This window comes from Rhinolophus sinicus, chromosome 7 (assembly GCF_057876585.1).
Source record: "Rhinolophus sinicus isolate RSI-liver-muscle chromosome 7, RSI-T2T, whole genome shotgun sequence".
NCBI lineage: Eukaryota > Metazoa > Chordata > Mammalia > Chiroptera > Rhinolophidae > Rhinolophus > Rhinolophus sinicus.
The window spans coordinates 2,387,351-2,414,523 of record NC_142507.1 but is presented as its reverse complement, the minus strand read 5'-3'; the positions used below and the strand labels follow the sequence as shown (position 1 = coordinate 2,414,523).

Below are 27,173 nucleotides of genomic sequence, written 5' to 3'. Positions count from 1 at the left end.
TGATTGACAAGACTAAAGTATCTTTTTAAATGAGGATATTCCTGACTGAACACATGGCAAAGAAATAAATGTAAAATATTGCTCTAAATATTTCAGGGTATCTCATAAACCAGTGTTCTGGGGTGATGGGGGGAGCTGTTTGGTTGGATGTGACCTGGTGTGCCATCTAAAAGATATGTACACACACACACACACACACACACACACACACACACACAAGTGTATATTTATTTATTTGAGCAAACTACAGCTGATGTTTTTTTCCTTTACTGTGCCATACAAATATTCAACAAATGGATATATGATGGCATTTTTACCAAACTTATTTTACTGTCATTTATTTGTTTGGTAACATATCTATCACCATCTTCCAAAAGATTGTTTAGGTAAACACCATTTTGGGAAAGTGCCGACCAAGTGTGTTTGGCTAGACACACAACAAGCCATGCAAGGATACACCTGCCGCTCTGTCGAAACTTGACTGACTGAAAGACCCACTGAGTGTTGGATAAACAACACTGGGCAGGATACAGAAGGGCCTAAGTGAAGTGATGACAGACCTTTGGAAGTCCCAAGTCACAGGGGGCAGTCAGTCATCGGCGGCATGGAGACGATGGAATAAAGTAAAACGGGGGAGCAGAGAGAAGTCACATCTGTTTGGGTGTAGAATTGGAGGTGTCCTCCCCAGAGTCAGAGACGTGAAAACCGAAACGCAGTTGCTGTCTCCTGTGGTAATGCACGAACGAGAATTGGCCAAGTAAAGATATAGGATTTAACCTATATCCGTTCTTGAGGATAACATGAGATTTCCAAATATTAGTATTTGGTATGAATCCGTTTGCAAACTTGCGAATTTAAGAAATGACGCTTTGTTTTCTCCATCTCAATGTTTTACTCCAAAGCCTCTTTCTTATGATAGTGGCAGAAAGTGAACCCCTGGCCATTCTTCCTCTCCCTACCTGTGGGTCACTAACGCATCGCCAGGACAGTTGGGAAGAAAGGCCCAGAGGGGTCTCTCTCACTGACCACGGAGTTCAGACGCCAATTCCCCAGTTTGTTTGTTCCTTTCAAAGCCAACAGCTCTTGAGACATGACAACCTGAGCCTTGGTCTCCAAGGAAGCTGGGTTGTTCTGAGGACACAATTACATCTTGCATTTTTACGGTTCAATGCAAGGAGAAGGCCCTTTCATCCAGGCGTTGGCAAGTCTTGATATTCACTGATGAGCTCAGCTCCCTGCCCACTGTGCCTTCCCTTAACTACGCCCGGCCCCTTCCATCCTCATCCCTGGCCACTGCCACCAGGTTTTAGATGAACTTCACCTTAGCAGGTAGAATCTATACACGTGCATATTTCAGTCTAAATTTCTGTACACTCACAGGAAAATTACGCACCTGAACACTCTTTAGTTTCTATAAGGACCTTTCTTGCTAACTCAATGTACTTTTTTAAAAAGAGATACGTTATATTTTATCTAAAAGTTTTGGTTGTTTTCACCGATGGGTGGCTCATCCATCCTTAATATGGTCTATTAAGTCCGTTCTCCAAGAAACGGACTTTCCTTTCAGAATAATGTCCCTCACGTCTTTCAAATGTGTCTTGAAGTCTTCCTCCTTTAGATTTTCCTTTCTATCACCCTTTGGAAATTTCAACTTTATTAAATCTAGTTGTTTACATCAAGTTGTTTACATTGTCTCCCAAACCTTTGCCACCCAGCATTCCAATTTCTTAACGGGTTTACACATTTTTTTTTAAGCTTGAGTTTGGTCAATTCTGTGCAAATACTCCTTTGTCATACACTTGAGCTTCTTCTTGCTTTATCTTAGAGACTGGATCATAGGTCTAGTTAATGAAGGGAAGGGATGTGCGTTCTCTCTCTTCTCTCTCTCTCTCTCTGTCTCTCTCTCTCTCTCTCTTTCATTTTTAGTTGCATTCCTGATTCCCCCTAGCTTATTCAACATTTTCTGTCTTCATACTACTTGCCACCTTCAAATATGTTCTGCATTTTTCTTAAGTATTATGTTTGTTGACTGCAGTCTGTCTCCCCCTAGTAGAAGGTAAATTCCACAGGCCTTGGATCTAACCTTCTTGGTACATGACGCATCTCAAACAGTGCCTGGCCTAGAGTAGGTGCTCCAGAAATTCTTGTTGAATGAATGAATGACATAGGACCTTTGCATAGACGCATGGCAGGAAGAAAAATAAAACCTTATGATTTACTTCCCTCAAATGGTGTAATATTTTCTTAATCAGTGCCGTTTTATTTTATGCTTTCAGATATCAACATGGCCGGAGAACCCAAACCCTACAGACCAAAACCTGGAAATAAGAGGCCCCTTTCTGCACTTTATAGGTAAGTAAGCGAGCACTATTTTATGATATATAGTAGTGAAAATTTCTTGCAACTTCAAAAGGCAATACATGTAAACTACAAGGAGTCAAGTAAGGAGCAGTCCTATTGGTGTAAAAAGTACAAGAAAACGCTGGTGGCCGACATACAAATATATCGCACCGCACCCGCTGGCATCTCAGGTGCCTAAGCTTGTCTCTGCTTAAACAGCCCTTCTCCAAGAGCGTCCTCTAACAAAATCTGATCAAAATCTCTCATGACTCTACCTGACATGGTGGAAAGGTCTGTGTGTTGACTACTGCATACCATGTAGGTGTTTTCCACATGGTGTTTAATTTAATTTGATTTTCCCAACAATCCTGCAATGTAGGTAGCGCTACTCTCACCTCACAGACCGAGAACCTGATACGCAGAGTCTGAGGGGTCCCGCCACTGGGACATAGATGATGGCACAGTACTCAGTCAGACTCACGCTTTCTGAGGTCAGACCCCAAATTCCTTCTACTGGATTAAGCAGCCTCTTTCTTTTGTTTTGCAAAGTACACATTCATTTCACCTCCGTTTCTCTAAAACAACAGTACAGTCTTCCTCTTACGACAGAGACACCTCCACTGCCTTTAACGCACCCTTTTCACGTTCTGGTCGCCCCCTTTTTCATGCCCCACTGTCTGCACCGACCATCTCAGTTCCGAGCGGAGAGAGTAGACTGTAGGTAGCATCTTTATTGTTCTGTATGTACTTCTATTAGGTTAGGTCGAATTCAGTCGATTTGGGGAAGATAAAAGAAAACTAAGGAACTTCAGTTTTTTAAAAACAGCCACTTTGGGGGGGGGGGGAGGAAATCACATTCTGCTGTTAAGCCACGTGTCCTACTTCATATACTTTTGCCCTCGGTGTTCGTAAGTGCTGACGGGGCATCTCTCGGCTAAGTTCCGTCTTCTCAAGGCTTAGCCAGCCGCTTGCAGCTGATTGCGAGGTCCTATCAGCCAATTTATCCGGCCCGTCCCCAGATCCTTATCGCCACTCGGCGCTCTCCACATCCAGCTAGTCCCCTTTTTTCCTGATCTCATTTGGATGAAGGAGAATTGAGTTATACACGTCAAAATTGATTATGTTCTGACACTATGTAGAAGAAGAGTGCTCAGAAGGTAGCGGGGAGCTGTGTCCTTGACTGTGTTCTCTGAAAACTAGCCTGTCTCCTTTCCAGCCACTCACTGCCTCGCTGAGATTGTTTCTGAGGTCTTATTCCCACCTGCTGCCCCAACGCTCTCTAACGAATGACCGTCATAGCTCTTTAAAGATGTATTGGGAATGTGTCTTAATTGCTCTTATTATTTTGGCAGCGTGAAATTATTTCATTAGAATCTCAATTTTTGCCTAAAACTGGAAATCTGTGGGACTTAGCAAATGTTAATTGATCATAGGCAGTATTGATACAAAACGGTAGAGATAAAATCCCCAACAAAAGGCAAATGGTCCTCTCTGTACTTTGAAGTAAAAGACAGTGTTTATACGACTAAGAAATGCAAATTATTTCTGATCAGATTCATTTGTAAATATATGCACAGAGCTGCAGCTAATACAGAACATCTGAAAAGTCCTGTTTCAGTTATTAACAGAACAAACTGCCCACGGCCTCATTTCTTATCAAAGAGTTACCACTGTCTGTGCAGTGATGCTAATTTTCCTGTTTTCCCTGTTCTGGGAGTGTTTTGATTTGCTTATGAAAACAGAAGCTTGTGACAAGAAACAAATGTCTTTCAAACTGTTATTTCTCTATTACTAAGTTATGTTGAATTATGAATTCAAAAGATTTAGAAGCAGAAGTTCATTTAAATCTGATATATTGTACACGACTCACATTACTGGGGAAATGCTTATTTATCCTAGTTTCATCTGTTTACACAAATGAAGGCCGGGATGCACTGCAATTGCCAAGCAGTAACAAAGGGAACAAAAGAGTGAACGTGCCTCTGAGAAAGCCTTTTCTGCATGCTTTCTCCTTCTTACATAAGCTTAGTAATAATAATGACGCCTGACCTAGGTGTAGACCAGCTGTGTTTTCATAGTCATTACTCGTCTGCTCAGCATACAAATCCCCGAGGCTGCCTTTCCATATGAGAAAACTATGCTCCTGGGACAGGCTAGGGTTTGCCTGCAGTAAGGTAACAAGATTAGCAACTGATCTCTGCTTTCCAGCCGTCAAGTCTGGAGATCTCACCACTAGATCACAGCGCCCCTAGTTGTTCACCTGCCACCATCTAAACAGTACGATTATGGAGGCAGAGACCCATAACCAGTTATATTTCTGTCTGTGACTCGCAGGCGGCAATGGAAAGACTGTACACTGTGCATCGCATAAGAACAAGCACTACCTCTGATTCGCATGATCATAGGGGACAAGCTCGGAGCTTCAAGTGCTTTATCTAACATAATAGTTGTATCACTTTCTTTATAGGGTAAAAATGAGGGTGTGGGGAGTATGAATATAGTAGCCGCTTGCAAGGAGAAGGTTTCTGCTTTCCTGCTTGCATCTTTGGGCACTTCCTTATCTGTGAAAGGAAAGAGCTGGAATAATTCCATTCATTCATTCATTCATTCATTCATTCATTCAAGACATGCTTATTGTGTGTTTACTGTAGTCTGGGCTCTACGTTAGGTGGTCTTCTTGGCAAATGACAGAAAATGCCAAGGCTGCAGGGCAAGGAGCGAGCAGAAGACAGTAAAAGTAATTAATGGGTCTGGGTCTCGGTAACCTCTGACTTTCCTTCGTGCCCTAACCTGCTGTGTCTCTGGATCATTTATTCAGTTGGAGAGGTAAATGGTGTGCTGTCAAGCTTTACTCCTCACCTAGGCCCATTTTCTCTACATTGTCCATCGCAAAGCGGTGTCTGCATGGAGGGCCCATTGAGGCATCACTTGCTTTGTTACTTCTTATAAGAGGATTTTGATGCGGCCAAACAGCCTGCATGAAGCCTGTCGTGCACTAAACTGACAGGGTGTACGCAGAGGACACAAAAATGGTTTAAAAATATAGTGAAGCTGCAACGTAGTTACTGTCTTATACATTAATCGGATGGACATATACATAAGGGACATAAATGAAGTATGCATCCGGTTCTAGAAGCAAGGAAGGGAGAGTGTTACTGATTCTGCTGAGAAGGGTGGGATGTCTGGATGACACGTGAGCTGTCTTCTGAACAAGCAGGCATTCACTCAGCCGACAGAGGGAGAAGGGCATGCCAGGCACAGAAACACATGTGTGTCACAGGCACGCAGATCAGGAAGAGCACATCATGGTGGGAGCTAGGAAAATCCACTTGTGAAGATGGACACTGGGAGGTGACAGTGGCCCTGGCTGTCAGGCTCCCACAGGCCTGCTTATCAGATTAAGACCATCGGTCTGTAGTCTGCAGGCACCAAAGAGCCATTCGCCTATGGTGAGTGATTGGAAATGGGGTATAGGAGGGCTGAGCGTCCAGGTACATCCAAGGTTTCCAGCTTAGACAATGGGGGGAATGATCCCATGACTGGTGGAAGAAACTGGAAAGACATCACAGGCTCAGGGTTGGCGGAAGGAAGCAAAAAGAAATGATTTCCATCTTGGACATGAATTCATAAAGGCAGACAATTCATTAAAGTAGCACTTGTAATAAAAATGTCTCCCATTAGAAGCTCTTTGTATATAAACCACAATTAGTCATTTGTAAGCATTCCATAAATATTGGACTTAGTCCAAATGGTGGATAGCAGATGCATTCTCTTGGTGAAAATCCTGTAAGTTTTAATAAATCGCTGCTTCAGATGTGTGGTACACATCACACAGCATCTGTGGTGCTCCGAAATAGTTATCCTCCCCCAGGAAGTGAGTTTCCCAGCATGCCAAGTTCCAAGTAGTGCTAAATCACTGCTCAACGAGAGGAAAGGTGTGATGGTGTTGCTTCCGCTTGTAGGGGAGACAGACCTTTCTTCTCTGAGGTGAGTAGAGCTGACACTTGATCAGAGCTGACCAAGTCCAGGCCTCCTTTCACTTAATGGCAGCCGTCCCGGTCACAGGGAGCACGGTACAGGAGGACCCGGAAAGCAGAGCGTTTCACCCCGCTCATTGCATGGCTCTTACTGGGTATCATTCCGAACTATGCTCTACGGCTCTTCCATAGATGCCTTTCATAGCAAACTTCCCACTCCACTCCACAAAGGTAACTGTGGGAAGCAAGACTGTCACTGCAAGTAACGTCAAAACTGTAAGACTGTCACAAGATAACCTGTAGTACACCATGTTAAGGTCACCGCAATCAGTGGTGGTAGCCATGGATGTGGGTGCCATGATAGGAACCGCAGTGATCAGAAACCTTGCCGAGATGGGCCAGGTAACGTGGTTCTGCAGCAAAATCTCACCGGTGATTTGTTTACTCGTTGACCCGCAGGAGTCCTGTCAGCATCGTTCATGGTGACTCTGTCATATCATGGGAAAGGGGGACCCTCAGAGGACCCAAAATGTCCCCTAGAGCCTTAAATAGAAACGAAAGCAATAGAAGCTAATTTCCGCTAATGCTAAATAGCAAAAATCAATATGGAGGAAAAGTCTCCCGGCCATGGCTGCATTGACGCGCCCTGTGTGCTGAGAAGTGTTTACCAATTAGTTATTGATTGTTTTATGTATTTTCTGTCTCCTTTTATAATTTCAAGGATAACACACATTCCATTTCTTCCCATGTCGATGGCTCCGTCTGCACTGGTAGAGGCTTCCATTTTGCCTCCCCTGTCAAGTGGGCCACTGAGAAAGCCATCCAGGAGTGGGCTCTGTGTGAGGGGGTCAGGGCCAAGGTTCATCCTTGCCCTGCACTGCATCCTGTCCTTCTGAGGTGGACACAAGCCCCAGCGTTGACACGCCTACGAGGGTCAGCTCCAGAGGGGCTTGTTGTGGGGTCTGTGTGGCCATCACAGTCTTTTTGCCCCTGAACCAATCTTTCCAACCAAATTATTGCATGAAAAAGGGTGGTTTCCAGTATCCACAAGAGAAAATACCCAAAATTGTCCACTTGTAACACTCGAAGCTGAATATCCACACATCTGGGTAATTGAGGGTGAGCGCTCATTAACTTAACGCTTCCCAATAGAACCTGAACTGCTGTTGAATCAGAAAAGGTCCCACTCTCTCACTTTGTGGATGGTTTAAAATTGTGCAACTGTTTTATATGAGTATGTTCAGTGGAAAAAAAGTGTTAGACAGGACTGGCTCCGAAAGGAAGAATAAAAGTTCCCTGAAAGATGATATATTTAAGGAACCTGGAACTGTTACAGGCACTCCACAAATTTTAGTTATTCTTATTATGATTATTCAAAGCAAAAGGTCTATAATAAAATATTTAAAGAAGTTATTTTAAATGAGCCTTGAGCTATGATAATGCTGCTAAAATTTACAGTCAACTAAACACATTAACATTTCCTATAATTGCCTAAAGAAGAAAATTTTTTAGAAAAGATTATGTTCAGTTATAGTATGTCACTCATTTCACACTAAGCAAATGTAATTTATAAACCTTTTAATTTAAAATGTTTGAAGAAATGCTGACACAATATCCATTAAAATAGTTCTCCTGCAGGCAGTTCTCTGGTAGGTTAAAAAATGGCCTATTTGCAATCTTCTGTTATATTTTTATGCATAAACATCCACAAATACCTTCTCGAATATGGCAAGAGCATGGTGGCAGTAAAAGGAGACTGGATGGTGGTACATACAATTCCTTAATGCAGAGAACCCTTTCCTAAGGCTTTTTGAAAGACAACAGCTCTGTTTGTTTCAGTGGAGATAATTTATGATAAAATCAAAGAAAGCAAAACCATGCACTAATTTTTAAAAAGAGGTAAATAATAAGTGCCAAGAATTAGGTGGAAACTGGGACGGGGGTGGGGAGGGGAGGTCCTAGGGTCAGGCATCTCCTATCTCTAGATCGTTGTCCCGGGTTCCTGCCTGGGAAGAAGGGACTTTATCTTCCAAATGACACTGCCCTTGCTGGTTCACAACATGGAGTGTCTTCATTGTCAGTGCTGGTTTAGTTTGTTTCCATACTTTTTTTTTTTTTTTTTTTTTTGTCATTATCTTTAGATCCAGTGACCTGTTATTTTAGGACAGCCCCTGGTAGAGAATTTAGGGCCTTGAGCTTCCAACCTAAGATGTATTTATAAGTTGGTTCTTTTTGATGTTGAAGAGTTACTTTAGTCCTTTTTTATGCACCAGGCACTCCTATCCCTTCTGTCTTCTCAGTCCACACATTATGTTCAAAGTCCAGGATATGTTTCTCATTCCATGAGGCTACATGGAAGGGACTGTGAAGAAACCAAAATGTGTCTAAAGTCCTATTTTTAACTGAATCAAACTAGAGTAAAGATTAAAAAAACTATTCGTGTGGGAGTGGTACCCTCTCTTTACACTGCTTTCAATATAATTAAAAACAATCTTCTCCCAGCCCAGAAATCCTCTCCACAAAGATAGTCGAGAAAGAAAACACCTTTGGTATTAGGGAAACACTAACCCAGGATGTGACACATATCATAGGTAATCTACTTGGAGATGGCCAAGACAGAAAGAAACCTCACCCTTTGAAATAGTGAAGCAGATAGGTTTTATCCCATACGTGTTCTCGAGATAAACAATAACCAAGTGAGCCTCAAGTAAGAGGGTGGGACAGCACCATTTGTCACTCGCAGTTCATCCTAGATTCATCTGTGTTAACCAACTGGCAGCTGGATTTATCCAGAGGAAGATTGAACTTCTCATACTTTTAGGACAGGTGGTAGTTTTGCAACTTGGAGCCAGGTGTCCACCAAAGTGAGGCCCTACCCTCCCACAGAAACTGGGAGATGGGGCGGGGGGGGGGGGAACCATCTCCTTGATGCTCACATTTCGAAGAGATGGTCCCCAGGTTCTCAAGAATAGATATGCCTAGGTCATCTTAAAGGCCTAGCTAATCTTCAAAAAGGATTTATGTATCTTCAAAGAGAGAAGAAAGTCCTTAAAATGACAAATTTTCTAAAGTAAATGCTCAAAGAAAAAGCCTTATTTTCAAGAGGGAGTACTGAGTTTTAAGTTTTTAGGTTTTTGCCTTAATTTTTTTTTTTTTAAGTGCAGTTAACAGTGGTAAGGACTGGCTTGCGAAAGACTTAGAGGCGATCCCTTTTATAAAGTCGCATCCGCAGAGGGTGAGGGTTCGTACAACCTCACTGTCCGCTCCTCTGATGCAGGCTTGCCCTGTGAGCGCCCATCATGCACCCAGGGTGCTCTGTGACCTGGCTCACCTCTTATCTTCTAACAACTAGACAAAAATAGTGATAAGAAATGCGTCACGACGTGGAAGAATGTCTGAGCCCAAACAGAACATGAGAGGAGAAAAGATAGAGTGAATATCTATCATATAGATGGGTGTGATGGGTTAATGAGAAATCAGACAGCTCGTTTCCTCTGTCATCTTGTCTCACCTTTGCAATGTGAATGACTTTTTTAACCCCATTATAAGTACTTCATAAAATGCTGTGGTTCCATTATCTTTATAAAACTGTATTTCTCCTGGTGAGTTCAAGTGTGAAAATACCAATGACAAATTATAAGCTAAGAGAATATGTTGAGTTCTAGAGAGATTTTTTTGAAGTTTTGATGATGAGTAACTTCTACCCAGTAAAAAAGTAAAGATTATAAGTTCATTAACTACGGTTGTCTTTAAAAATATTAATTAAAAGGCAGTCCACAAGTTTATGGTAAAAATCATATAAACTGGTTGGTGTCTTTGCAAGAATAATTTTTCTGATTGAACTGAAAGTACTAAAAGGGAAGCAAAAATGGCTCCTTTTTCGATGTCTAGACAAATGAGGGAACCAGAGCAGCAAAACCCCACTAGGTTATGTCAGCCACGCATGATGAATGCTTCTCCCCAAAATTCGTTCTTTTGGAAATTAATTAACTGTATTAAACTTTCAAATTTTCTTTCTAGTGGAATGATAGCACGATTAATCATCCATCCTTTTTGGGACTGCTACAAACCAGAATACTCCGAGTCAAAAGGCTCTCCTTCCAATTCCTAGCACTGACACAGAGTTCCTTGACGGTCCTTGTGGGACAAAACGAGCCCCTGTGGGACCAAAGGACCAGGGGCTCGTTTGAGCGAACCATATTTGTTACATTGCAAATGAAGCTAGAGGCTACGTAGTTCGCTCGCTAATGTTTGTTTGGTCTCTCGGGGAAAATCTCTGCTGATGTGTCAGAACTGCTCAGTCCTGAAAGACGGCAGAGTCATCTTCTAGAAAGAGCTGGACTGGAAGCCAGGAAACTTGCAGTCCCAGGGTGGGTCTGCTACCATCTGCCCACCCCATCTAGGTGATTAGAAGCAGCCAGCCTCTTTTAAGCCCAGTTTTCTCACAAAACATGAAGGAGTTGAGGTAAACCATTTCTTAGTGTAGTCCCATTTATAACATTCTGGGATTCTGCTATTTCCTTCCTAATTCAGAGACTAATGTGAGACATAGGTACTTTATCAAGCTTATTCCTTTTTTTTTCTTCAAACTCTATCCAGTATTTTAACATATTTATCTCTTTTGACTAAGTAATTCTATTTCTGAAAGTATATCTAAGAAAATAATCCTCAATATTTTTTTTAAATGTAAAAAAAGAAAAAAATGAAATTATTCCCCAGATGTTCTTTGCAGTTTTATTTATACTACTGAGTAATCTGAACTGACCAAAATATTACACAATAATGCATATGGCACATGATTAGATGGAATGTTCACAGTGTTCGTTATGACATGGGAAAACAGTCCAGCTTGAGCAGTGAAAAAAAAGTAAAATTATGTAAATAGCATACTGTGTAGCAGCATATAGTTACATGAACAGTATACATCATATAAACAGAGAACCAAAACTATTTAGTAAGTGAAACAAACATGCTGAAAAAACAAAATAGAGAACAAAGTATTAACTAACTGTCATTGTTGTTAGTGAGAATGTAGATGATATTTTCGGGGGTAACCTTAATGCCTAATGCAGATTTTCTTTAATGAGAATTTCGTAACCAAAAAAGAAAACAAGAATGAGAAGGCTCCTTGAAAGTCGGATTTTTCCAGTGGCAGCTGGTAGCTCTCCCCCGAAAGCAGGCAGCAGTGAAGTCATTTTGTGTTTGGTGTTGTGCAAAGGTGCTTAACAGACACAGCCCTCCTTCCTCAGAACTGCACTCCTTTAGTCACCACGGTTATTAGAAACCTCCATTTCCTAGGAGGGTGACTCCATTAACATCTGTCTCACAGGTCTACACCGGCCAGCAGCCCATGTGGAGAGGAAGCCACAGCCAGGGCCAGCTGCGGGAGTGGCCGGTCCGTCACTGCACAGCAGCTCAGGCCCTCAGGCTGCAGGGTGGCGGGCAGAAGGAGCAGGGTGCCAGGGAGGGCCACGGAAGCCATCGCATTTTCAGAAATGAAAAAGTCAAAATTGATGAGCCCTTAAGTGTGCCATGAAATAAGTAATCAGGTGATGGCCATTGTTCTGACTACAGATTAGTGAGCCAGTACCAAGGCAATGGCGCCTGTCTGACAGCAACTATCCCCCGTTGTGTTTAGAGCCGTAATTCAGTCACATGGCTGCTGCTGCTGCTGCTTTGAAAGGGCATAGTGTACGTGAGTGACAAATAGTTACAGAATAGTTTCTGTTAAGCCCAGGGGAGAGGCTTAGTTAGTGCACGGACGTGGACGTGACTAAAAGACGGACAGGTTCTGCGTCCCCAACTCTCAGCAGTGACATGCTCAGTGCAGGGCAGCTGTGCTCATGAGTCTGAGCATAAGGATGTGTCAGAATGCGCTGTTTTAAGACGTGATCCACCAACGGATAGCTGAGTTCAAAAAGGAATAGAGGATGACCCACAAAATGCAGAAATTGTGTGTGAAACAGCATTTTGGATTGGATTGGACTGGATTGCTGAGCAGCTGAGATAGGAACTTTAAGTTCTTTTCTTACTAAAACCATGCCAACGGGGTGGAGATGGCACTGTGATAGCATGAGAATTCTAGAAGTTTAGTTGCATTGTGACTTCTAATTTCTTGGTTTGCTGAAGATTGTCTTTTTCTCATATTTTTTTACTCTTTATTATATAAACTCAGGTTAACAAATCGCACGGTTAGAGGGTTGACAAAAGAAATATTGTACAACCAATATTTGAAACTATGAACTCAATCGAGTGTAAGAAAGTTAAAACACTTGACATATAGTACACAGAGACATTGTGAAAGAAGTAAGTAATATCAGCATCCATTTCAACTGAAAAATCAAATATATTTTCAAATGTAACGCGGAAGAAGCAAAAACCAGGTCTAGCGTGGGTGGGGCATGGGAGGGACAGTCAGTTACAGACGGACAATCTGGCCAGAGGAGCTCGAGAGCAAAGGTCCAGGCGGAATGTCAGTGGAAAAGGCTGGAAAGGCAGCTGGGCAACCCAGTCAGCTGGTCTCCATGAGGGATCTGGGGACGGCAGACATTGGAACTTACCAGGAGCCAAGACAGAAGCCAAATTTTAGAGGCACCACAAATTGGTGGAGAAACGAAGGCCAGAATGAGAGGGTCTCATGGGGTCAGCCCTGTGGAGCAGGAGGAGACTTGGAGAAGAGTTTCTCATCTCAGCAATTTTGAATGGACCACTCGGTTTCCAGCCTGCAAGGATAACTTACCTCAAAGCCTCCTTTAACAGAGCTGGCTCAAGGATTGACCAAACTCTGCCTGTCTTAGAGATTCTCCATGGGTCTGGTGGAGGACAAAGAAACAGAGACTCACTAACTGAGTCACTCACCAGCAATTAACACCACTGGACATTTTTCTGGGCTCTGAGTACACACTGGTTAAGCAAATGGACAAGAATCCCAGACCTTGCCTTCAAGCATGAAGCAAGTGGTATCGTGTTTCCTAGCCGGACCGTCAGCTCTAATGCGTCTTTCGGAGCAAAAATTAATACAAGACCCGATATTATATTACATTATATTATATTATATTATATTATACCCGGTCTTATAGTAAAATAAGACCGGGTCTTATATTAATTTTTGTTCCAAAAGACGTGTTAGAGCTGATTGTCCGACCAGGTCTTATTTTCAGGGAAACACGGTAATAAACAAAAATAACCAATTAAACTAACCATATGTGAGAAAGTGGGAGGTGTCACAGAAAAAGTAAAACAAGGAAAGAGGCAGGGGGAGTGGGAAGATCAGAGTGTGGCTGCTTTGAGTTGGGGGTCGGTGAAGACCTGGCTGAGAAGACCCTTGAACACAGACCCGGAGGAGGTGATGGGCACCGATGGATTTGGAAGTAGAGCCAACAAACTTGCTGACAGATTGGGTGTGGACAGTGAGAGGAAGAACAGAGTCTTCCTCTGTTCTGCTAGATAAAATGTACCAGCTTAGAAAAAACTTACTATGCGTCCTATGCAGACCTGGGCTGGGGTGGCTCGAGCGGTCCTACTCTGTGCAGTGTTTGTGATGGCTTGTGCGTCCCACAGCTGGTGCCTGAGTGGGGTGGCGGGAACAGCTGCAGGGCCCAACGTCTTTCTCCACATGGCCTCTCCACGTGGCGAGCTCAGGTTTTGTCACAGCACAGAGGTCTCAGATAATCAGAGTTTTACATAGTGACTGCATTCAAGAAGGAAAAAGCTGCCCATGCCCTGGAAAATGTAGGTTGGAAGTTCCACAAGGTTACATTAGGAAAGCGAGTTACAAGGCCAGTCCATGTCCAAGAAGAGGGGCACCTGGACTCCACCTGTGGATGGATAGGTGGAGGGAGGCACTGATGGTGGCCAGGCTGTCCACTACAGGTCATCTCCGAGGCTTTTAGACCCGCGTCGGAGCACGGGAACTTGCAGGAGGTGAGACGAGCATGACTCGTGTCACGGGTTGGGGTGGGCCACAGTAGAGATGAGGAGTTTCGCGTGGGGACATGTTAGAGTTGAGCTGTGTGTTAGACGGCTGAGGGGCGATGCTGTGCGGGCAGCTGAAGACAGCCTGGGGTTCAGGGACAGGGCTGGACGGATGTGCTCCCTGATGAGTCACCGGCTCGTGGGTGGTGTTCACAGCCATGAGGCTGGAAGAGAATGAATGCAAATGGAGTCATTAAAGATAGAAATAGAAGAATTCCAAGAACTGAGCTCCAGAACATGCTGGTATTTGAAGTCAGGAAGTGGCAGAGGCGACTTTCCAGGAAACGACTAGGGAGGTAGTTAGGCTACATGGCAGGAGACCAGTGATGGCAGTATTTGCAGGAGGAAGTAATTCATCAGGGCAAGTGTTCTTCGGAGTTCCTGTTTACTAACGATTTAGGTAGGCAGAGAGAGCAGTGAGTGCACGCTCAGCATGGTGGAGATGTGGAGACAGACGAGACTGCATCTGTCAGGTCTGGGTCATGGCCCCACCTGCTCAGTGAACTCGGGGGCAGCCCAGCCAGAGATGGCACCTGGAATCACAAACTCATGCCCTTGTGAGAAGCCTGTAGCTGCCGCATTAGAGGGACTGTCCCAGGCAACCCTACCAGTCAGGCGGCGCTTTCAACATGTCCGGGAGGAAGGAACATGATTGATCCCGGCCGGCGATTGGCATCACACCACTCTGTCAGTGTGTGGCCGTTGAGGGCATTCGTGCCAGGATTTCATTTTTACAAAGATGTGAAGAGGGAAAGAAGCCGGCTCTGAAGGGGGCTGAGGTTACCAAGACGGGAACCGGGGCAGGAGATCCATCTGCCTGACAAGCGTGTCACTGGGAAGACCGCAGGCGCTCCCTCAAGCAGAACGTTTGCCAAGACGAGTCGCCCCCCACGCCTGTATCAGACATCGGCTACAACGTAGACTGAGGACTTTCCAGTTGTTTCCCTAAGAGGAGGAGGGGGAGAGGGCAGTTGCACCTGGCACCTGAACGGGTGTGACAGGGTGAGGACAAAGTCACCTGCTCTTGTCAACCTACCGGGGCTGCCCTGTGACCACGTGTGTTATGTCACTTAGCAGCGTTCTCACTGACAACTACTGTCACTGGCCCTCAGAAGACTGCACAGGAGTGTACTGACAGAGCTCTTCATTTAAAATGGAGGTAAGCAAGAGAAATGACATCAGAATTCTGCAAAGGCAGGACTGCAGACTGAGCCCCGAAGCTGGGTGAGTGACTGATGACCCGCTTCCTCGGTCTGCACTGTGGGCACGTGCGTTTGCTCTGCAGGATTTAACAGCTGTCAGCCAGTAACTAAGTAGGACAATGGGAAGGGACCTCGGAGCAGCCACGCCCTGGCTTTTCGTCTGTTGACTTCCTCTCGCTGCACAGGTTTGGAACTGACATGAGCAAATCTGCCAACAGGGGAGAATTGAGTTTGACAGTATCTTTTCAGAAAATCGTTTTTCTGATTTTAGTGGAAAGATCCACAGCGTCGTGTGCACTGCCTTCCCATGTGATGCATGATGAGGTTAATTCTGGAATCATCGTGGAGGAAGCATGACCCTATTCTCCGCTTTGGCCACCCCTACCCCTGGCCATGCCCCCAGGGCGGTCAGACTAAGTGTTGCAGGTCTCCCAGGAAAAGCTGCCCATGACCTTTCTTGCCAGGAGGCTCTTCCATGCCTCCTGCCGCATTTCTGTCCTTCTGGGAGAGGTGCAAGATTACAGCCTGTCCCTGGGAGACGGACACTACAGCCTGCATTTCCAGTGTGGCACAAGTCACGACTGTGAGTGTCAAAACTGCTGCCAAGATTCTGGCTGATACCGCAGCCGTCATTAACTAACCTGTCCCTGGGATGAGGCACACGGAGGGGTACTAACTGGAAACGGGTCTTACCAGGGGACCGATGACAGCCTGCCAGAGATTTCCACTGGGTGTGAATGCCCGTGAAGGGGGCATCACAGGAACGATCGGGAAAGCTGCTTTTTACTCCAGAGAAATGGACTCATCATGGGCACTTTCCACCAGAGGGGTGAAGGAGCCTTTCCTCAGCTTTGAGGTGAATCCGATGGTCTTCTACTGGCCAGCAAGCAGCTCATAGGGATATGATACAAATGTACTATGCTGCTAAGAACGCAAGGTCTCAATCAGACAGCCTGAGTGATCACCCTGCTCCCAGACGTTCTTGCTTAAAGATCTTGGGAAAGTGACTCCATCCATCCCTGCCCAGTTTCCTATGAAACGGAGATGATACTGGCACCAAGTTCACAGGCAGGCGGTGAGGGTTAAACATGCTAAGGTGCTTAGGACAGTGTCAGATTCCAAATACGAACTACTAACCGTATATGAGGCATTAAATACACAGCATTATTTGTGTACATTGGCAGATGGACTGTATGTCTAGAGATCTGGCTTCCGCTGCAGACTTAATACCTTATTCCTTTGTAACGTGGAGCATTTCTGTACCTTCTGTTAGCACCGAGGTGGCAAACAGACATTTGGACACCGTTCTTGATCTGTCCTTTCCCATTTTGTGGCAGATGTGGGTTAATTGCAGCCCTCTTACACCCCGAGGCCTGGGTAGGTTTTAGATGTCTTGTCCACACGTTGTTCCCAGCAGCCACCATCAATTAGTCAGAACTGGCACGAAAGCTAAAACTTATTTGACCTCTCAGCTTTGGAGCATACAAGCTTTTAGGGAAATAATTGCTCTGACAGTCTTGCCCAGAGCCCTGCTTTGTCATACAGGCTCAGTGTGGTTGACAGGCCACCATCAGAGGCTTGTGTGTCTGTCATAGCACCACACCGTGTTCCTGGCCAAACGTGCAAGAGGTCTCTGGTTGGCACCAGGGTCCCTGCGGGTGCCTGCACTTGGCAGTGGGCTACAGCATCTGGAACTCTTGTTGGAAGCGTCGCACTCAGAGTTCCCTGGTCAGGCGGAGGTGAGGAGAGGGTGCCTGTGACCGCCAGTGATTCTCCCCACGCCGAACCCCAAGAAGTTTGTTCTTCCCAGCAGGCCCCTCGCTCCCACAGCACCAGCTCCTGGGCACCAGGCCCTATTGGCCAGATCAGAGCCTGGGCTGCATTTCCTTTTGTTTCTTCAAGAGACTGAGACAGATTCTGACTGTCACTGGATGGCAAAGAATTCACCCGCAGTTACCTCTGAATATTCTGTCCCTATTACAGAAGGAAGACTCTAGTCTGGTGTGTTGTTGTTTTCAATCTTTTACCAACAGGTGAATTTTTAAGACTACTAGCAGACGTGTTCTATTTTAAAACGCACAGTGTTCAGTAAAGGAAGACATCTGAGCATGCCTTACTAGTGCTTATCGTTGATCAAAATTTTCTTGTGCTCACTTTTCGTCACTTACCTTGGGGGACAAAAAAGTCTGTTTAAATCAGAAGGCCTTGGAGTGATGAAAATGTCATGTGGGTATGTTTAGACTATCAATGGTCAGTGATGAAATGGAGATGGAATTTTATATATCAAAATAAGGTTCCTATAGTCCTGTAACAAACAACTGGTTAGCTAAGCGTTAACGTACAGTGGCCTGGACCCCACCATGACCCTGGTGGGGCCAGGTAGACCCAACGCCCTGCCATTGCAGCTTGCATTGTGTCCTCTGCCCTTTCCTAGAGTACAGAGCAGAGGCTAAGAGTGTAGAGGGCGGAGTCAGGCCTGCGATTGAACTCAGACTCCATCACTTTGCTGTGCAGCTTTGAGCAAATGACTTGGTCTTTCTGGAGTTCGGTTTTCTCACCTGCTATGGTCAACATTACATGTATTCGAGGGCTTGACATTGCTCTGGCTACAGCGATGATTGTTAGACTCTCTCGGCGTTTGTGAACAGAGTGGTGGGACAATACTCTACATAAAATGTTCGCACCCGCTATGTCTTCAGGACACTATCTGAAATGCAGATGAAGACCACCCCTTTCTGAGAAAACAAGTGGGCAGTAATAAAGGTCCTCCATCCCTTTAATGCACGAAGTCACTCATTTGTGTGTTGACGTCACTAGATCCCAACGCTGGCTTTGGCCTGTGGATACTCTGGCCTCCATCTGAGAAACAAGCCTCCTCCAATTTCCTCCTTTCTGGCTCAGCACACGTGAGCTGCTCTGGAGAGAACCTCCTCCAGTTACTCGTGTCCTACAGAACAGATGGAAGGAAGGCTGGCGACACTGATGTAGGCAGATTGCTCAGTCAGCCCCACGGGGGGCTTCCACTCCCTGCTGGGTGCTGTGTCAGCCAGAGGTCCATACAAGGACTAAAGCTCTCAGAACTTTCATCTCCACACCAGACACCTGTTCGTGATCCCAGGGAGTCTCTCCTCAACCTTGTTTGACCATTCGACGGGCTCTCTCTGGGGCCTTCTTCTCTCCTAGGGTGTCACATACTAACTCTGCATTCACCACATGACTCCTACATCCATATTTCCAGCCCAGACAACGTGCCTGAATTCCAGGCCATCGTTTCCATCTGTTTCTTCCTGCATATCTTCACCAGCATGGCCCAACTGGGTTCATTGGCATGTCACCTCTACACCAATCTCTTTCCCAACCAGCACTTCCTCTGTCTGTACCTGGCCATGAACCAGGAGCGAGAACCAGAGGACTCACCGATTAAAAATAATAACAGTGACACTAACAATCATTAGATGTTATCTGATAATTCATTAATTTTATTATCCAATTTTCACAACAGCCTTAAGAGTTAGGTCTGCCATTACCTCCATTTTGCAGATGGGATCATTGAGACACAAAGAAGAATCCCTCCCTTTTCCGAGGCCACACAGCCAGGAGGTGGTACAGTCAGGACTGTCAGGCTGTCTGAGTTGACTCCACCCTTCAGCCCTTTGGTGCGTCCGTCTTGAATGTAGGTCAGGTTTGACTCATCATTGCTGAAAGTGACAGATCAGATGGCAGAGAGCGGTGTTGTTGATCAGCCGTTTTAATGCCAAAAATCTGTAAACATTGCAAGGAAGTAGAATTATATGTCCTTTGGAGTCATAAAACACCACCGGACTTCCAAAAACAAGGTAGTGGAAGTCATTTCTGTGAAAACGGAGTACATGCGATGCCCCCAGACCCTGAGCCATGGGGCACAGGCGTCATGGGCTGACATGCAGAAGACAAAGGCTGGGAGGGTGCACTGGAGCCCCATGGGAGTGGACGTTTAGTTCTGCTGGAGGGTTTGGACTTCACTCGGTAGGCAAATAACGGAAGTGGGGGTCGGGGCGTGAGGCAGGGGAAGCTCATCGGACAGCATCATGACGGCACCTCCTGTGATGCGGGCATGTCCCATCTTCAGGGAACACACACTCTTCATGGGGAGCTTAGAAAATGCACTGGCAGTTGTTACACGTTGCTGGTGCCCTGAGACCATTCTGAAGCCCCCCTAACCAACCGAGGCACCTTATGAGGAAGCCACCCAGAGGCACGCAGAGGACTTGCGTGGTCATAGCTTTGGCTGACAAGGATGGTTCTGCGAGTCGGTGTGGCTGTTTCAAGGTGACACAGCAGAAGGGGGTCCTGAGAGCTCTCCAACAGCCCACATGAAAGCCAGTGACCGTGGGAATGGGCATAATAAGAACCGAGAGATAAGAACGCATTGAAGAGGACGCTGGCCATAGAAACAGCAGAGCTGGGAGCGTCCGCTGCACAGGAGTGTTGCTGATATGGCGTTCAAGACAAAGCATCTCAGGTCTGGTTTGGTCCCCGGAGTGGCTGAGTATGCCGCTGACGGAGGGATAAAGAATGCACGAACAAGACAGTGCATTTAGTCCGGGGGTGTTGAGTTATAGGTGCCTGCCATGGGGGGGGGGGGTGGCGGGCATCGTAACTGGGGTCACACTGGAGATGAAGTCTGGGAACACCCAGCATGTCCACGACATCTGACATCAGACAGGATCCCTCAGGAGGCTCCAGAAAGCAGGAAGCGAGGCACACAGAAACAAAACACAACAAACAACGTAGACTGAGGAGACGCAGCTCACCACACGAGGGGAGCACGTGAATTCTGGGACCCCAGTGCCTAACCTCAATGCCTGGCTCAGGCATGTTTCAGCGCGTGACCTTGGGCGAGCTCCTTAGCATCTCTGGGTGGCAGTTTCCTCAGCTGTAAAATTGGGTCCCCCTCAGAGGGTATGATGCTTAAATAAATCACTGTTTAGAAGGCGTCTTGAATAATACCTGGCCCCCAGTCAATACAGCTTAGTTTTTTGTTGTTTTTGTCATTAAATACAAAGTATTAAAAATGCTTTGGCCCCAAATATTGATCTTAATTTTGCATTCTATTTCATTTCTGTACTGTGCCTATTTTTTCTGAAGGCTATGGTTTGTTTATCTTATTCTACTCCTAATTCTAGTGGGTCCGGAAAGAAGCATTATTAAATTCACTACCTATTTCTTGTTAAAAGTAAATCTTAGGAAAGATAAAATCAATTGTTTTCTTCACAAAACAATTACCTAATAAAAATTTTTTTTTTTTTTTTTAAATCCTCAGAAAAGTTATCTCTGGGCATACTTCAATGTAACCATCTGTCTCTAAGGTTTAAACTCATAAACAGTTTTCTCCAAATGGATGTTTCTCCTAGCAATGTTCTTCTTTTGCTTTTCCATTTCACCTTTCAAGACTAAAAGTACAAAAGTGAGTTTTTCATGTGTTCCAGCCATTCCGGCCCTTAGAGAAACAGCCCATCTTCGGCACACTCTGTGCCAGGAACCGTGCAATTTGCTCCAAATACACAGTCTCACGTTCTTCACAGCATCCCCCTGAGTTGGCTACGACACTTGCTATATAATTAATGAGAAAAATGTAGGACCCTCTGGGAGGGGGGTGGTAGATGAGGGTAAATGGGGCCAAATATATGGTGATGGAAGGAAAACTGACTCTGGGTGGTGAACACACAATGGGATTTATAGATGATGTATTACAGAATTGTACACCTGAAATCTATGTAACTTTACTAACAATTGTCACCCCAATAAATGTTAAAAAAATTAATTGGGGAACAAGAAAGGAAATGTAGGACCCTCTGAATGATCTCCAGGGAAGGCACGCTTACTCCATGTCGTGAACTACAGCTGAGCAGCTGGTCACAAAGCGAGCACTGTTCCATGGGGGCCAGTTGTCACTTTCGTCTGCAGTGGGCCACCCTTTGGAGGATGAGACATGAGGTCGGATGGCCTGTGGTGGCTCCCCGCCTAGATGTCCAGGGCTGAAAATGCTTGGGAGCCCTGGTACTGAGTGGCTTCGAGTGACCTACGGACAATTGCCTTTCCTTTTTGCTCGGCTCACAGAGCACCAACCTGCTCCCACCTGGGCCCATTCGAAGGCTTGACACAGACCCATCAGGAGCTCCTTGTTTCAGCAAAGATGTGATTTGCATTTTCCTACCAGTCTTAGGGGACTCCAGGTTCACCTTTTCACCGAGGACTGTTGTCCTGAGGATATATCACGATGATGGACATACCAAATAGAAGCAGCGACAGGACTGCCCCCCTAAGATGAAGGTGTCAAGATTGGCTTTCTGAAGGCATAGAGAACCTCAAAAGATACATAGACCGTGCACGGGGAATGGAAGGGAAAAGAAACAGTATTCTGGTATAGAAACGGAAACTTAGGGCACCAAAGCAGAGCTAAAGCAGATTTGGCAATAAGTAGACAAGTTCCCTGCAATAAAGTGGTTGGTGAAGAACGACGTGGAAAGCTGGTGTTTATCATGACTAAATGGGCATCATCCTGTGGCTGTCGAAACTGTCAGGAAAGGTGGTGACATACAAGACACTAAAGTGCTTTGCAACAAGGAGGCTTCTTAAAAATCTTAAGCACCAGGATTTAGGTTAAAATGTCTTCGATATTTGCCTACATTCAATCCATGATCACATGATAGGAAAGTTACATGAAATTAAAGTGGCTAAGATACACCTACTAACTGGTCTCCTTAATTATTAATTAGGGAATGTTTAGAAGGGGATTCGTTCCTGACTGACTTACCCTTGGCAAAGAATATACAGTTAATTTATGAAATTAGAAAATTAGCTGGATGCAATCCTAGCCTATTTTATCATGAGAAAAGTAAACTCCAGCATGTTTCTTGAGTGGCTTGCTCTAAATGCCACAACCAAGCAGTGGCTGCAACAGTTCTAACTCTACTTTAACATGGGAGGAGGTACAGACATACCTGGTTCTTAGAGGAGACCCTGGTCTGTCACCTCACTCCCCCTGCCCCACTAAATGACCAAGGCTGATGTGCTGCTTCTCTCTTCCTTCCAGAAGATTTACTGGAAATAAATTATTCAGTTAACATTTCACCAACACATGGTAACGTTTTACTACTATAACAACCACAAATAGCTATATAGAAGCTCCCACAAATTACTATAAAAAGCAGAAAATAATTAGACAGTGCAAATCAGAATTAGACTAGCAATATTATTATCTTAATGTATTGTTTAAATGCTGCATCCCCACACCAAGTCTCTCTCACTTGTTTTAGCCTCTGCATTAATCCAGCCAGAATTTGAATTAGTCCACATTAGGGCTTAATGTATTATTTATAGCTTTCTACTGGTGCTAAATTTTCATCCAAACAACTATAATAATTCTGTCAGATTTATACAAAAGCATTTTTAAGTATATAACATATTATTATATTAATTTTTTTTCATTTTTTTTTTCATAGACTTGAGTCAAAGGAGCCTTTCCTGTCTGTTGGGTGAGTATATGTCTAAATATTTTAAATCTTGCTTCTTTAATCGATTTTGAATTCCAATTAACAAGGTCTTCTGAGATGGTATTTTCAGTCATTTAATCCCATGTTCAAAGTCATAACGTATGATTGAATACATCATTTCTTAGGCAACATTGCTAGCTATGTTTTATAAAAGCTTAAGTAAAACGCACGCTAAGCTGTTCAGTGACCTCAGAAATTCAGCTAAAGAATGTATATGAAATCTTGTGTCCTCAATAAATGCCAAACAGGTTAGGCAGTATTTATTTATGTTCTCATCACGTAAACATATGCTCAGATTGGTTTTGAAACTTCATCTGGTGGTATCTCATTGTGGTTTTTATTTGCATTTCTCTAATGATTAGTGAGGTTGAGCATTTTTTCCTATGTCTGTTTGCCATCTGTATGTCCTCTTTAGAAAAATGTCTCTTCATGTCCTCTGCCCATTTTTTAATTGGGTTGTTTGCTTTTTTGGTGGAGAGTTCAATGAGCTTTTTATAAATTTTGGATGTTTTATCAGATGTCTCATTGACAAATATCTTCTCTCATTCAGTGGGATGCCTTTTTGTTTTATTGATGGTTTCCTTTGCTGTGGAAAAACTTTTTAGGTTGATGTAGTCCTATTGGTTTATTTTTTCTCTTACTTCCCTTGCCCGAGGGGATATATCAGTAATTATATTACTAAGGGTATTGTCTGCAAATTTTCTCCCTATGTTTTCTTCTAGGAGTTTTATGGTTTCAGATCTTACATTTCAGTCTTTAATTCATTTTGAATTTATTCTTGTGTATGGTGTAAGGAAGTGGTCCAGCTTCATTTTTTTGCATGTATCTGTGCAGGTTTCCAGTGCATTGTTTTGTACACCTGAAACTAATAATAAAATAAAATAAAACTTCACCTGCACCACTATTTCCTAGTCTGTCTCCTAATTTTTTGTACTGTTTCCTTTCAGTCTATTCTATTTAGTGTTTCTTTCCCCGTTTTCTCCAAAGTTGTCTCCAAAATCTATGTGTATCATTTCTCCTTTTTTCTCTTTTCACGTTTATTTCTCCACTACATTCGTACTGACAGCTTCTCTGAACACAAAGCTGGAGCAGATTAAGTAAGAGTACCCGTCCTCCTCTGTTGCTGTTGTTCTCTTCTACTAACAATACACGGTTGACAAGAATATACATGTACTGTTTTCAGGCTTGTTTCCAGGCATTTAGAACTAATTAAGAATGACCAAAGTCATTTTTAACTGATCTGTCAAACAGCCCTTGGATTGATATATTAAAACATCTGGTTAAGGGACTTTTGCACTCTCAGCATTACGGTTGATACTGTAAAGTAGAAGAAATTGTTGGAAGATGTGATGTCTGGCTTAGAGGAAGTCATGCTGTAGTTGATGACAAAAAAAAAAAAGTCACGTCTAGGCAGCCATTATTCCCATGGTTAATGGCCAGAAATGGAATGAGGTTACATTTTTAAACAATCACATCTTTTTTTTTTTTATTACTTTGTTCGTGGCCTTTGTATATGTCTGTCACTCATTGAGCGTCATGGTTCCCTCTCCCCGTCCAGTCCTCATAAAAGCATTTCAGAAGGCGTCTGAGCCACAGGAATCAAAATAATTGTTCGGGACGCTGGGAAGGGAAAATGGAGTAGGTGCATTTAGTGGAGGACGTCGTGAAAGATGAAAGGTCGTGTTGATCTGGTCCACAGAAATCGTTAGAGCATGCTTCTTTCCTTCGTCGATCATCAGCTGCTATTGTTAAAAACCTTTCAGGCTGAAGAAATCTTTTATTTGGAATGCAGCATGAGCTCAAGTCCTGCCCTCAAGTCGTGAAGGCTGAAATGGTTTCTCTTCATGCCTCACTTAGTGCAGCTTCTCCGAGGCATTTCCTGTCCTCCGACTGCTCTGAGATGGGAGTCACATTTTATTGCATTGCTCTGTTTCACCAGGGCAGACCATAAGTAATCTCTGTTTTAAACATACCAGGAGTTTAGAGCTCACTAGCAGAGAGTTCTGGAGGAAAAGTTTCCAAAGAAAAATGATTTATAACTCAGCACAATGGGAAGACTAACCTGGCGGGAAGAAAATATTGTTACTCCTTAGACAGACTTAAAAGGGGTGAAACATGCAACCCAAATGGTTCTGCTGACTGGATATTTTATGTTATCGCTAAATTTCTCCATTCCCCTCCATGAAAATGATTTTAAAGGAAATTGTCCAAAAGTATGTATGAATCTCTCTCCTGACCCTGTTCAGTAAGAAACCAGGGTGACAGTGAACGTAAGGGCCACACATGAGCCTACCAGGCAATGGGTAATCTGTAAGAACCATTGTTCAAATTTGTGACTTTTATGTCAGTCACTTGCCAGAGGGATTAAATGCATAGAGTGTGTGGTCTGTGGTATTAGTGGACACGTGGTTGACACATTGAATTTTTCTAGGACCCTGCACATCTCCTATGCATAAATTTTAATTCTTTGTGGAAAGAAAAATTATATTAATGAATAAATCAGTGCTATCACATACATGGGTCCATTGCCAGCCAGTGTCTTAAAGCACTTGTTCATATGTGCTTCTAGAAATTGCTTTCACCCTCCTAGGCTCTGACACTTACAAACTAGCTGCATTAGTTTAGGCAATTTCTTAAATTTCCAAGCGTCACATTGTTAATTATGAAATGGAGATTAAAGAAGGTAAATTAGATCAAGCATTTAGCACTGTTCTTGGCACATAGGAATTGCTCGTAAGTGTTCGCTGTTGTCATAGTTCTAGAAAGCATGTTCATGTATAAAGCTCTAAAAAAATCAATCCAAGGATAAAACTCCACTTTTATAGGATGTGCTTTGAGTTACATGTGGAAGCCAAGAGAAGCTTTTATAGTGGACAGAAAAAAATAAAAAGTGTGAATGGAATAAGCTATCAAAGAGATGATTAGCCATTCTGTTTCATATTTCAATGATGAACACTAGTAATTGTCAGATAAATTTTTAAATGAGAAGAAATATTGATACATTTGAATGTGCATCTTGTCTCAATATAAATATGGGGGCAGCATTTCTCCTTTGACAAATGTGCTGCAGGAATCACGAAATAACATTTTTAAATGTCACAACATAAACACAATTTGACTATGCCAATAGAAAAAAGTTGTCAAAGAAAGTGACAACACAAGGAAGTATTTGCTTATGGGAAAAGATCGAGGAATTGTGAAAGGAAGTTAAGTGAAACCTCAGTTCTCAGACATCCAACTCTACATCGATATCAGAGGAACTTTCTTTCATATGCACCAGCCAGTGATTGATAAAATAAGGTCAATAGGAAAACTAAATAATGAACTATATAGCCTAGCGGGAGGCCTGAAGGCTCATCCCACAATCTGATGCTGTTCACCCAGGTTGGGTCAATAGATGCAGTGCTTTCCACGGCCACCTAGCAATGCTGACACCGGTTCCGGAAGCCGCTACCTACGCCATGCTTGCTGCCTCCCCAATCCTTTCCTTACCCACGCTCAGGCTGCCCTTACAGACATTGGTCTCTTGCATCTCCTCGGAAAATCGCTGCCACGTAACTTCCCATAGTCTCCCGTTGGGGTGCACGTGGTGGAGGCGGACTCATTGACCTAGAACCGCCTTGGAGGTCACTCTTGTGAGAACAGGACAGAGGTAAAGAGAGCAGGTGTGACCTGGTGTCTGCAGCGTGTCCAGGACACACACGGCCCGTGCTCAGATGCATAAAACTCATTCAGATGTCGTCCCAGACCTGAGCCTGGGATCACACTAAATTTTAAATGTTAAATTATTAAATGATACCATTTAAATATTTAATAAGTTATTTTATTAAATATTAATAACAATGTTTTCTATGTTAAATTATTATTATAAAGGTAGCTCACATAAATGTATTATTTATGTGTAATATGTATTATATGTATAATTTATTGCAAATATACAATATAAAATATGTTTTATTACAAATATAAATTTAAATGATAGATTTAAAAACTACATTTTTCCCCCCATCTCACTCACCAAACAGTAAAAAATATCGGTTCAACAACCTGATTTTCAACATGGACTTACGCTTGAGCGCTGCGTGAGTGCTATATGGCTGACAATCTCCTCCTCCTCCAAACGTTACATGTTAAAGCAATTAAAA

The 27,173-nt window shown here is 43.8% G+C and overlaps 1 protein-coding gene across 16 annotated transcripts in view; it reads left to right on the top strand.

Moving 5' to 3' along the window:
- Positions 1-27,173, top strand: part of RALYL (RALY RNA binding protein like) — a 1,518,143-nt gene that overhangs the window by 1,419,267 nt on the left and 71,703 nt on the right. For all 16 annotated transcript variants that reach the window (XM_074318489.2, XM_074318485.2, XM_019726291.3 and 13 more), the window contains 2 exons: positions 2,277-2,352; positions 22,978-23,010. In XM_074318489.2, coding sequence (XP_074174590.1) covers positions 2,277-2,352; positions 22,978-23,010 — 109 coding nt within the window. The remainder of the gene's footprint in view (positions 1-2,276; positions 2,353-22,977; positions 23,011-27,173) is intronic.